At 35.8% G+C, this 12,807-nt stretch overlaps 2 protein-coding genes across 2 annotated transcripts; one reads left to right on the forward strand and one right to left on the reverse strand.

Annotated features, from left to right (window-relative positions):
- The first annotated feature begins 7,668 nt into the window (after positions 1-7,668).
- LOC140790228 (uncharacterized) lies at positions 7,669-8,556 on the forward strand. Its single transcript, XM_073140210.1, has one exon. It carries the CDS (start codon positions 7,726-7,728, stop codon positions 8,224-8,226), a length of 501 nt encoding a protein of 166 aa, XP_072996311.1. The 5' UTR covers positions 7,669-7,725; the 3' UTR covers positions 8,227-8,556.
- A 1,005-nt stretch (positions 8,557-9,561) lies between these two features.
- On the reverse strand, positions 9,562-11,133 carry LOC140790954 (ras-related protein RABE1a-like). Its single transcript, XM_073141275.1, has 7 exons — positions 10,728-11,133; positions 10,504-10,604; positions 10,352-10,417; positions 10,170-10,267; positions 9,991-10,053; positions 9,822-9,914; positions 9,562-9,744 (listed from the first exon to the last, which is right to left on the reverse strand). The coding sequence occupies exons 1-7, from the start codon at positions 10,826-10,828 to the stop codon at positions 9,661-9,663; spliced, it is 606 nt and encodes a 201-aa protein (XP_072997376.1). The 5' UTR covers positions 10,829-11,133; the 3' UTR covers positions 9,562-9,660.
- Positions 11,134-12,807: the final 1,674 nt, after the last annotated feature.

Here is a 12,807-nt window from a genome sequence, read left to right on the forward strand (position 1 = left end):
TTAAGTGGTCTAGTTAGTCTTAATATCCTAATTAGCTTTTGGATGTTTTTTTTTTGTTAATCAAAGAGCAATTTCAACATACCTGTGTATCTTCAAGGGGAAAATGTAGAAAAAGCCTCTGGCTTCCACTGATATGTGGGAAGTGCGAGTCTGAACTTGGAAACCGTAATAACTGGGAGTGCTGTAAAAGTCAACAAAGCAGTTTGACTGCTTGGTTTATGAAGTATAAGCAATATCATATTCTATTTTTATTTCTGTAACTTCTGAAGAGTCTAAATGAAGATGGAATGCAATATATTTTGATATAGAAGCCTTCTCTCATCTTTTCACATAAAACCCAAATAGGTTTAAAAAGAAAAGGAAATCCATAACACATGGATTGCATTCAAATCTAAGGGTATTTCCACTTGAACAATCTTCTTTATTTTAGGACATGATACTTCTGTGCTGTACTCCTATCATTGTGGGATTAACAAGTCATTTATCTATTATTAATTTAAGGTCTGTTGACTGTTGGCCTGGTGTGATGGCATTGTTCTGTGCTTTCCCTTTATTCAGGTGGCATGCTGCGAGATAGAAGAATCATGGTGTTCTCACTTTAGTTTTTGTGGTTTCGTTAGTTTCCTTCATTTAATATGTAAAATTTTATCCTCCAATTTTAGTTATATGGAAACTAAAAGAATTCAACTCCTCAGAACACAGTCACACAGATATTATTACTTGTTAGTAAGCATGTTTTGTTCCATCTACGGCGACAAGTAATATACATGTGTAAATTGAATTTTCTCTTACTGATGTTTTAATTCTTGGCACCTTTTCATAATCCTTAGCGCTTTACAAGCCTGTTTATGTAATGCAATGTGACTGGTGAGTGAATTGTAAGTTGACATGATCGGTTTCTCTAGAGTAGTTAATGATGATAAGTTAGCTTTATATGTGTGTGCTATAACAACAAACATTGAATTCACAAAAATGGGTCAAAATGATACTATTTTGCCCAATGGTTGGCAGTTTTGGTTGGTTTTCAGTTTTGACCCCTAAAAAAAATAAATGTTTTAGGCCGAAATATAATAGTTTTAGCCTATTGTGGTCCAAAATGAATGTCAAAACCAGAAATCTTGATTGTTTTAGCCTTAACTAATGAGTTTCGGCTTTAGTCTTCATCGAGTTTCATCTGTTACTGTTTTGTCTCGGTGAAACTTCAAACCAATTTCCCTACCGATTAAAAATTAAGGTACTTTATCAGTCTATTTACTTATGGAGTGACAAAGGGACACTATTTTTCTCTCATTCTAGTATCTTATTCATATTGACAATACGCAATTCTAGCTTTCAGTTTTCTAAAAGATGTGCAGTTTTCCAATATGTTACAAGAATGGTAATAACTCTTATTTTGTGCCTGCTTAGGACCCTTGTCTTTGTCAAAGGATCTGCACAGGTTCGAATCCATTTTCAAACTCTCAAGAAAGACCTTCAACTACATATGTTCGTTGGTGAAAGAGGAATTGATGGCAAAGACATCGCATTTTTGTTTTAGTGATGGGAAGGTCCTCTCTATAGATGATCAAGTAGCCGTTGCTCTAAGAAGGTTGAGCTCCGGTGAATCGCTACTGAACATAGGATTATCTTTCGGGTTAAACCACTCAACTGTTTCACAAGTGACTTGGCGGTTCGTGGAGGCTATGGAGGAGCGGGGTATCCATCATCTCAGGTGGCCAAGTTCTGAAGATATGGAAATCATAAAGTCCAAGTTTGAAAATATCAAGGGTCTGCAAAACTGTTGCGGTGCCATAGACATGACACACATAATGATGTGCTTACCGTCAGCTGAACCTAACAGTAAAGTGTGGCTTGATCATGAGAAGAACAATAGCATGGTCCTGCAAGCTATTGTTGACCCTGAGATGAGGTTTCGAGACATAGTCACTGGCTGGCCTGGGAGCATGAACGAGTTGCTGATCTTGCGGAGCTCAGGCTTTTTCAAATTATGTGAGAAAGGTACAAGGCTAAACGGAAAGCCGATAGAGCTGTCAGAAGGTTCAGAAATAAGAGAGTACATCATTGGAGATGCAGGCTATCCCCTTCTTCCTTGGCTTCTCACTCCCTATCAAGGTAAGGAGCTGTCTGATTCCAAAGTGGAATTCAATAAGCGACACGCCGCAACCAGAATGGTGGCACAGAGGGCATTGGCTAGATTCAAAGAGATGTGGAAGTTTCTCCAAGGTGAGATGTGGAGACCCGATAAGCACCGGTTGCCGAGAATAATTCTTGTCTGCTGCTTGCTGCACAACATAATCATAGACATGGAAGATGAAGTGAGGGATGAAATGCCGTTACCACACCATCTAGATATGAATTATAAGCAGCAATTCTGCGACGTCGTAGATGAGAATGGAATCATATTGAGAGAGAAATTGTCTCGCTACTTAACCGGCAAAATGCCACCCTGAATTGAATACTTGGTTGCTTTCTTTCATTTGATTATACCAAAACAATGGTATTAAGATATTGTGGACTAAATTATAATGCTGATTTTGGTGGCTCAAACAAGGTTGTCATCTCTGATTCTAACAAATATCCCCTTTGATGTTCTGATCAATTAGCATAGATTAGAAGCACCTACAATCTTCTTTCTTCACAGACTTAATTATTTTTATGGTCAGATTTTTTTTTTTTTTTTTTTTTTTTGGGTGTGGTTGTTGTTGCAATTTGCAAGTAAACCGGTTGTCATAAATTTTTATGGTCAGATTGTGGACTTAACTATTTCATGGACTCTTATGTCGACTCATCCTTGTCTAGGCCTCATAGGTTTAAACTGGGCTTGGACTTCTTTGGTCCAGAACCCATGGTCCTTTTAATACAAAATAGAAATAATAATTAATTACCATAAAACTTGAATGAGAAATATTATATCCTCTTTTAAAAAGTATTCCGGTTTTATTTCAGCAACAAGAAAACAATGATCTAGATGCAAGACTTTTAAAGAGCTGTTAATTAAAGCAAAGGGACTTTTAAAGAGTTTAAGACCATTCAACACTCCATTGTGTCATCATTCTGATATCATCTGTGAGCTATAAACAGAAAGAAACTTCCCTAAACTTAACAACGACTCTCAACATAGTTTTTTTTTTTCGTTCTTTTTAATCTCTCCCCTTTCTTTCTTTCTTCTCTTTTTGATGGTCATATTAGTGCTTGCTCACCAATCCAATAATGCAACTGCTCTTCAACTCCTTTGATTTGACTCTGAAAATTTCAATATAATCTAAAAACTGTCATTAAATAATCCATTTATTTAGTGCCAACCAAATTCTGTTACACCTAAAGCTTACTTAATTATACATTTATTACCTGTTAGTTTGTTGGATATTTGTGTTTATTCTCCATAGCATAAGGATGCAGGAGAAGCTTCTCCTTCTTTTCAGTACTACTTATCTCTCAATACAGTCAATTAAGTCCATTGAAAACTTTGGATTCATCTTATCACAATGAGACAACTGAGACTAGGACTGCATCAGGGAATGTTATCATTGCATGCCTTTTTCTTTAGCAGTGGAATGTCTTTGCTACAGTAGGTCAATTAACTACTAGAAGAAGTCTTGCTTCTTGCATCCAAGATGTTATCTGTTCAAGTTAATTGCGAGATTAATTAATTCTAAATAGTGTGGTGTGAATTGCTTGCTTCCTTAACTCCCAAACTCTTTCACTTGGATGGCAAAGTCGCTGCTAAAAGGTGAGATTGTGAGTTTTCCAAGTAGTAATTAATAACTTGGCTTACTTCTTCTTCTTTTTCCAATTTGTTAGGTTTAAAATAACTACTTGCTTCCTTTGACCACCTCTGCATTTGATTATAAATGGACAATGGATTAGGCTCTAATAGTGAAACTTCCAAAGCTAGTCTATGTCTTGGATGCATGTCAATTTAATTATTAGTATTATTATCTTAGAACTTCTTCTTTTTTTCTTTAATTAGTCGGTAGTAGCTGGTGAAAACTACAAGTTATGCATCATAGCACGTGGAAACACCTAATAGATGCTAATTAATCTCTTGTTTTATTATTAGTCTTTGGTTGTTAAATTAATCTCTTGCTATAGTTGGCTAATACTTTATGGTATATATATATAGAGAGAGAGAGAGAGAGAGAGCAAAAAAAAAGTGACCAATAAAAACCACTCAAAATCCATGTATAGAGGACATGGTTTTGTGGGTCATGAAGGAGGCAATTTTGTAATTATTAACATTATCCATAGAGCTCTTAATGCTCTTAATTGTATGTGAATCTACTACTCGAATGAAAAATTCATCAAATATTAAAGTCTCAATTCTCACAGACAGAATAATTTAAACCATGACCTTCATCATGGGAAGTTCTAATAAAGTTTTGGTCACCCTCCAACTGGGGTTGAATAACCTATTAGCTTAGAATTTTTCTGCCTATTTTTTTTTTTATAAAAAAAAAGAAGAAGAAAAGGAAAATGTTACTTATATTGGAGGAAGGATCAATGTGAAGCTTAGAATTATTAATTTAAATTTGCGACGTGGAGGGATTAATTGCTCTATAAGCATTTATAAATGCGAGAAAAGTAGGATCAATGAGCAGATTGGCACCTATTCAAGGAATAAATGTCTCTAATTATGTCGTGTGTGACGTTAATTGCTCATTATCTACTGAAGAAAATCATTTTAAATCCCCCTCTCTCGTGCAACGGAAGGCATGACAAAGAATGCATGGAATTGGCTGCGTTTGAGTGCTATCAACTCGTTGACTCTCCACATGTCCTTTTCTTGATTTAACCCTGTTCCAAAGTCCAATTAATTTTGCCAAGCTGCTAACTCGCTATTATAATTAATTAATGTGCTTTTTATTCTACAATCTACGATGATTATTTTTTTTTAAAGTTTAAATTGAGAGAGAATGTCGAGCTTAGACTTTTATATAAAGCTGTCTAAAAAACTCAATACATGATAGACTTTTTATTATTCCAACTTTATATTGTCATTTTTTTTTAAGAAATTCCCATGTTTTTTTTTGCAAAGAAACATTCAATTAATTAAGTACTTATATATAACTTTGAAATTATCAAATACTAATACCATTGACACAGAAACAAGTCTAAATTAAAAAAAATTACAAAAACTAGGAAGGAAGAATTAAACCAAAAAAAAAAACATTACTTAGAAGCTCATTATAAGCATCAATAAAGGTAACTTATAGAATTTATAAGTATCAAGTTGAAATTAACCCAAAGAGTTAAAATAATATATATATATATATATATATATATTAAAAATAGAAGTCAATAAGATAGTATTCAAACCAAAATGAACTCATCATAAGGTAGGATTTCTTTCAAAATAAGATAAACTCATTGAACTAATGAATCTTCTGGCAAACTCTTTAACTCAATTAGCCAGCAATAGCATCTCTCTTTTCTTAATGCAAAACATCCTACCAATTGCTTGTTGCTCTTAATAATATTATCGCAAACAAAAGTCAGAACTCACAAGACATAGGGTATATATATATATATATATATAATCTCTCCTCTTCAATCCAAGCACAAATATATAGTTTACAAGTGCAACGAAGTGGTCATAAATGGTATAGGGAAACAGTTGCAGTACACTGAATCGGGTAACCCAACTTGTTTTCATGATAAGTGCCACAAAATGGCAATCGATCACAAAAAAAATCGTGACCATCATGTTCAGAAATATAAGTATTCACCACTTGTGATAAATAATCTTTGGAGCACTGTATGCAAAATATATATACATTAATATATATATATTATAACCCACTATCCAAATGTCTTTATCTATCCTCTCAATTGTTCAACTCTATATAGATAAGAAATTTATCAAAAATAATTTATATATTGCTTTTATTATCATGAACATTCTACCAAAATATATATTTACATTTGACTTTTCTTAGTTCCTCAACAGACAGGTAAAAATAGATTTTCTTTTCAGTATTTTTGGCATTTTAGGTTTTTTTTTAATAGTAAATGAAATATTTTCTATGCCATTAACTGATATTAGATTAAAAGTAAAAAATATAAGAGTTGAGTGCTAAATATCTATATAATAGAGTGTGAATAATAATAATAATAAAAGGAAATTATATATATAAATACACACAACTGTTTGGTATCCACCTGCTAACATTCCTTTCCGATTGAAAAGGTATGAATAAAGTTTTATAAAAATGAAACAGTCTAGATGCTTAGAACTCGTATAGATATTGTGGAGTAATTAAGACGTGTGGTTCTCTTTCAAGGAAAGGAACAAGAGTGGAGAATAATACTACTACTACTAGCTATCATTTTTCTTTTATCCACCAGAGCAGCGGAGCAACAACTCCACACGACAGTGGCTTAGAAAATAGAGTTGACATTCCCACTTGGGGACTTAGGAGGAAGTGGTTTTGGTCTATTTGCACTTCGAAGGAAGGTAAATATGAATGAAATATTTAGTTGTAAAGTAACTTTATAGAGTGAATAAATGATCCCACCTACCTAAATGTTGTAACGTGTTGAGTTCCAGGGTTAGCTGCCTCATTACGAGTGCTTATCAATAACAAGGACATGGATATATCAGTCAGCATGACTCATTGGGGTGCTTAGTTGATAGGAGATTGTGTGCAGCCAGTAGCACAGGAATTTGGTACAATCAGCACTTGGCTAGTCCTGAGTAGGCAGTAATTTGCCTGGTCAAAAAGGAAATATATATATATGACGATCAAAACTGGCTACCAACTAATAATTTTCAAGCCTCGTGAATTCGGAAGTCAAATTGTTAGATTCTTAGTCCAAAACTAACGATGATTCTTTAGCGTCAATATCTTTTATCACAAGTAAGTTACAAAATGATAAAAAAATTCCTATTATTTTCAAATTAGATTATATTTCTATAAAAATAATTAAGTGTTTTATATTTAAGTTGATAGTTGACTAAGTAATAGTTACAATTTGATCTAAATTATCAAAAAAGAGTAAGTACTTAAGTTTAAAATTCAGAAAGGTAAATACTACAAGCAGGCTAAACCAGAGAGTAAATTATAATTTTCTCTAAAAATATATATAATTAATCACACGTCACAGCATTTCTTTCTAGAAAAAAAGGAACAAGAAAATATAATAGTCAAGAGTACTTTTAGTTAAATTCCTAAGTTTGAACATGCTTGAGGAGGAAAAAAGAACATGCTATTATTTTGCTCACTATTCAACATAGTTGAGCACCAAAAGGTAAAGAAAGCTCACCAACCTAAATACCTAATCTTGCACCAGACACTAGAGAAGTAGTCAATTGAAGGCAGTTCCATTTCCTTGGTGAAGTGGGTTCCTCCTCTTTGTGTGAAACAAAGAGGAGTTGGAGATATATACCAACAACCCCTCGTGTACTACTTAATAGTAGTAAACATTGACTGAGGCTGGGCAATGGCAGGCATGCATGCATCCACGCGTTTCTTCTTCTAACTTAGCTACCACAAAATTACTACTATCTCTTTTCTCACTCTACTCGTCTCGTCTTACTCGATAAAGCTAACTAGCTAACAACGACGACTCGCGTCACCGCGAACTCATGCTTACGTATTCCAACACACAACAGCCAAGTAGATCATCACAGCTATATATCTCAAACATAGCCTATAAGTAACCCCCCAAGTTTCCCCTTCCCATTGCACTACTAGTCGAGATCGATCTATATTTAGGCCAAGAGACATGAAGAGATTTAGATTAGGAGGAGAGCAAGTAGAGGGGGAGAATACTATCACCATGGCCAACGTGTTAGTGCTCCTCTCACGCGGCGGCGGCGGAGATGATGTCATTAACGGCGTTGAAGGCTCGCCGCAGTCGTTACATGGCCGGGTGTTCGAGTGCAAGACGTGCAACCGGCAGTTCCCGTCGTTCCAAGCGCTCGGCGGGCACCGGGCGAGCCATAAGAAGCCGCGGATCGCCAGCGAGGGGCCGGCAGCCGGGGTCGGGAAGCCGAGAGTGCACGAGTGCTCGGTTTGCGGGCTCGAATTCGCCATCGGGCAGGCATTGGGAGGCCACATGAGGCGGCACCGCGCCGCCGTAGAAGGGTTCGGGCATGGCGGCGCCGCCGCCGCAAAGAAGAAGGTGGAGGAGAGGAGGGTGGTGTGCTTGGATTTGAATCTGACGCCGTCGGAGAATGATGATTTGAAGATTGGTGGGCTTGCATGGATTACAGCTTGTAGATGAGATAATATTCATTAAAGTCACATGGATTCTGATTACCTTTGTTTTAGATCTTTTTATTTATTGGATGATTACCAGAACTAATTAGGAGATACATGTTCATAATTTCTTCTGTTCTTTCTACTTGTATCGGTCTTCTATTTGTTGGACTTGGGTGATCATAGATAGTTTATATAACCATGGGGAAGCAATTTGGAGATTGGATCAATTTGTTTTCCATTAGATATATCACAGAGCATGTGTTCAATGACAATTGATCTGTAATTTTCTTTTAGGGGCTTGGTGTTGTACGTAACAAATTAATTATCTGATGCATTCTTTCTTCTTCTTCTTCTTCTTCTTCTTCTTCTTCTTCTTCTTCTTCGGAGCAACTTATGCGATTAATGGAGAGATTATATTATGGAACACATAAAAGTAGGGTGTATTTTGCAACATGTAATGCTGAAAAACTGAACTGGTAAGCCGTCAATACTTGAAAAGCGGAGTACGGCATCTTCCACTAGTCACAGTATAAACGCATTCCTTATATTAGTCAATTTTTTTTATAAGCAGGATTGGACTGTCTCAGCGTAATAATGTTATCAGAAAAGTTTAATTTAGGGGTAAAATGAGTAACGAATCATGCAAATACTAAACCCCTCAAAAATTAACTTTTTAATACTTACCCCTCGTGGAATTTTCACTACCTGCAAAAATAGTTACAATACCATTAACTGGCCTTATATTTACTATGCCCTGTTAAGTTTTTTTAAAAACAAATCCTCAAGGATATTTCTTTGCGATAAGACATGCCATAGCTAGTTTATGCTATTCCAAAGATCTTATATCTACTGCCTGGACTGGTGGTCGAACGATTTGAGTTTTGAAAGAACCAACGCGACATCCAATAGATATCAGAAGTATAGCAGAACCGAAAGAAATGGAGAATCTTATATTCATACAACATGCCATTAAAAAATATATATATATTAGTTGTGCTGAGGAGCTGATTTCTGACGGCCGCATCCCTGTGGATGGGAAGCTTGGCATTAGTAACCTTATTTTGAGAGACTTATTTTTTTTAATGGAAAGTGGAAACGCAACCAAAATAGGGATGGAGCCATTCAAAGCCTCGTTGGCAAAGATTGGTTTTCTTCATAGGACACCTCCGAATGAAACATTAGATGTTTACATGTGAAAGGCCTAGCAAAATTAAAGGAACACGCAAAGGCAAGTTTGGTAGGTTGTTATGCAAGATGAAAGAATCATTGGTCCACAGAACGACAAAGGAAAGTCCCAGCAATTGCAATAACTATATTGCACACTGAGTAGCAGTAGCAAAGAATAAAAAGATAAGAATACAAACAACACCATATCATTTTCATAACATCTTTCAGCTTTAACAAGCAAATTAATATCCAACAAAGTCAACAACCACCGTAAACATCAATTATTTGCTTAGCTACCGCAGCAAGCTGATTTCTGCGCTGCAGCACTTTCAGCAGCTGCTTGATCAGATTTGTTGATCTTGATAGTCCACTCCTGCAAGCGAAAGGAGAGATTAAGCTTCATTTGGGAGGGAAATTTGGCCATTTGTAATCAAGAAAGATGTTTTCTACCTCAGTCTTGGTATCAGTATCAGCGAGCTGTTGCTTAATATCTCTAGCTATTGAAAAAAACACCTGCTCCACATTTAGGTTTGTCTTTGCACTCTGCACAGGTGATATTTGGTCAAAACTTGAAAAGCTGAAAATCTTTGCAATACAGAAACAGAGGACTCATGCTCACAGTTTCGAAAAACTTGATTCCATATTCATCAGCTAGTGCTTGTCCCTTTGAAGTAGGCACAGCCTGGATTAAGGGAATTTGAACAAAAGAAATGAGGAAAATTGATAAACACACCGAACTATGCTATGAAATCTCCAATAATAATGATATCTAAGAAAACCAATCCTGCAAGAGCATACCCTTTTGCTTTCATCCATGTCCGCCTTGTTCCCCACCAAAATTTTGTTCACATTATCAGAAGCATGTTGCTCTATGTTGCTAATCCAGTTTCTTATGTCTACATATAGCATCAAAAAGAATCAGAGAAGAACATAGGGGTAATATTATTTCACGGAAGGAAAACTCAGTAAGAAGCAAATACTATTAAAAGATGACTCGTCAGTGACATCATAAACAAGCAAAATGCCCACGGCTCCTCGGTAGTAAGCTGCAGTGAAGATTCAACAAGTTTGTTTCAGCCAATTTTATTCAGAAAAATAGATTGCTCAACATCTAAGAAAGGAACTAGAATACCGGTCGTGATAATCCGAAAACGCTCCTGCCCAGCTGTGTCCCAAATTTGCAGTTTGATCCGCTTACCATCCAGCTCAATTGTTCGAATCTTGAAGTCAATCCTTTGTAAAGATCGCACTTGTGAGATTTCAAATAAGATGTAATTGGATTAGCGACATAGTAATGTGAAGTAACAAGAATCTACATGGTTCGCATATTACTGATTATTTATAATAGGAACCCACCCTATAGTGGTGAACTGGTGATGAAGCTGGTAGTGAAAGAGCCATCGGAGAATCTCAAAAGAAGGCAACTCTTCCCAACACCTAAGACAGCAAATTTCCATGTCAAAGTGCTTCAAATGCAATGAGTACAAAAAAGCGAGGCATATACAGGAACTCAACAATCAGATTTCCTTAAGGAGAAATCTGACTCAACCAGAATTTTGTCCACCATAAATTATCATAACTAGAAGAACAACTGCTTATAAGTTACAAGTTGCCGATTGTTGACACTAAAAAATTAACTTAAGTCGACAAAAAAAAAGGCATGGATAATTGTAGAAGTAATTCCAAGTGAAATGAAAAGTATGAGGTGAATCGTCTAAGAGAAACAGCTGGTAGTATCAAAGAAGCTAGTAAACCATTACCTAAGATCTAATGGTTCACAAGCAGATCCTAATTGTCTGAGCCAAAATAGCACCAACCAATCAATGGATGTTGTTATCCAATCCTTTCTGACAACTTCAACCTGATCGGGACATCTAGGTATCAGTCAAGAAAAATCATGATTCATTTAGTCATTTTCCATTGAAACATAATGAACAGCCACAAATGCATCATTTATAAATTATCTAATCCTTGAGTCCATAAAAGTAACTCCCTGACAGATCAAACTTACATGAGTAAGGAACCAAATCTGTTATAATGTCAATCGTGATGGTCAATTAATTGATCATTTATATCCATAATCTTATACACAAATAACCAAAGCTTCCAGCTTTTAACATTCCTAACAATTTAAAACCACACAAAGAAATTTTGAATGATCTCACAGTCTGAAAATGGAATCCAACATGATCCCCCATGCGGTTTGTGGATAGATGCAGTAACAACATAGGTTAGCAGACTCTGCTAGAAAATGTTTAACATGCCCTCAATAGTTGCTTCTTTCCATATCATTTCCACAAGGGTTGAACTTTGAAGTGATCTACCTTTGATAAGGTATCCTAATCTACTAAATTTTAACTTGTTTTACCACAAGAAATGAAGAAAGGGTAAGTAGATAGTTCGGTTATTTCAATAATCAAAATGACACACTTATTTTTCATGTTTCCTACACAAAACAAAGCTCTCTGTATTCACATGGACCCTGACAAGTTGGCCTAGACATGGATTTCTTTGTTCAAATCAGCCGATCTCTATACAAATATTCAACCAAATCTGTTATGTTTGATGTCTTGTATATGCATCTTCCATCATTCTTAATGCCACTACTTTTGCATGATGAAGGGGATCCTAAAATTAACCTTAGTTCACACATTCAGAAAAGAACATCGACTCTGCATTCATTCTTTGACATCCAATCTTACTAATGTTAGTACATGAATTCCATAATACACCCCAAGACAATTAAGACAAGCGGGGATAGATATTAAGATCCATAAATAATGAGATCTAAGAAGAAGCAGAGATGAATGATATAAAACAACTTCATTCCAAAAAGGGGAAAAAAGGAAGAAAACGAAACATAAGTTAAGTTAACAAGATACTGAGATAGATATTATCTGTTAAATCAATAAGTTTTTACACATCCCCCAAGTTTCTTATTTCTGCTGGTGCAATATTATTCTTAATTACATTTTGTGTTGAGATAAGGACAATTGGATATGCTATGGTTCAACTTCAGAACCCTTATAAGGTAGCTACTACCAGCGTAGCTCAAACAAAAAAGTGTGACTCATAAGATAGTGCATAACAACATATCTCACAGAGAGACCAAAACGTGTAAGGGAGAGAAGGAAAAGGTGGCCCAGTGGCCCACCACTAGTGACCTGAAAACTGAAAAGAGAAGAGGTCTTCAAACTAGAGTGGGGGGAGGGGGGGGGGGGTGGGGGGAAACAACAGAGGAGTTACAGGTAAAGTTTGTCGAGAGAAAGTGCATCCTAGAAATTAAGTTTGCAGGAGTTCCAACTAAGTGGAAGGATTTTCTTTTCATACACTTCTTTTAGATTTTGTCAAGTTAATGAGCTACATTAAACAGAGGCTACTGAGCCTTTTTGGAAGTCAGGCAAACTCCCAGTGCAAAATATATCTGCCAATGGCA

This window comes from Typha latifolia, chromosome 6 (assembly GCF_019914945.1).
Source record: "Typha latifolia isolate L0001 chromosome 6, TyphaL0001v2, whole genome shotgun sequence".
Lineage (NCBI taxonomy): Eukaryota > Viridiplantae > Streptophyta > Magnoliopsida > Poales > Typhaceae > Typha > Typha latifolia.

Coding starts and splice junctions, on each gene's coding strand:
- LOC140790228 (XM_073140210.1), top strand. CDS start 7,726: ATGAAGAGATTTAGATTAGGAGGAGAGCAAGTAGAGGGGGAGAATACT.
- LOC140790954 (XM_073141275.1), bottom strand. CDS start 10,828: ATGGAAATTTGCTGTCTTAGGTGTTGGGAAGAGTTGCCTTCTTTTGAG. Junction 10,605..10,727: donor CACCAGTTCACCACTATAGG/GTGGGTTCCTAT, acceptor ATCTTTACAAAG/GATTGACTTCAAGATTCGAA. Junction 9,745..9,821: donor ATACTGATACCAAGACTGAG/GTAGAAAACATC, acceptor TTTCGCTTGCAG/GAGTGGACTATCAAGATCAA.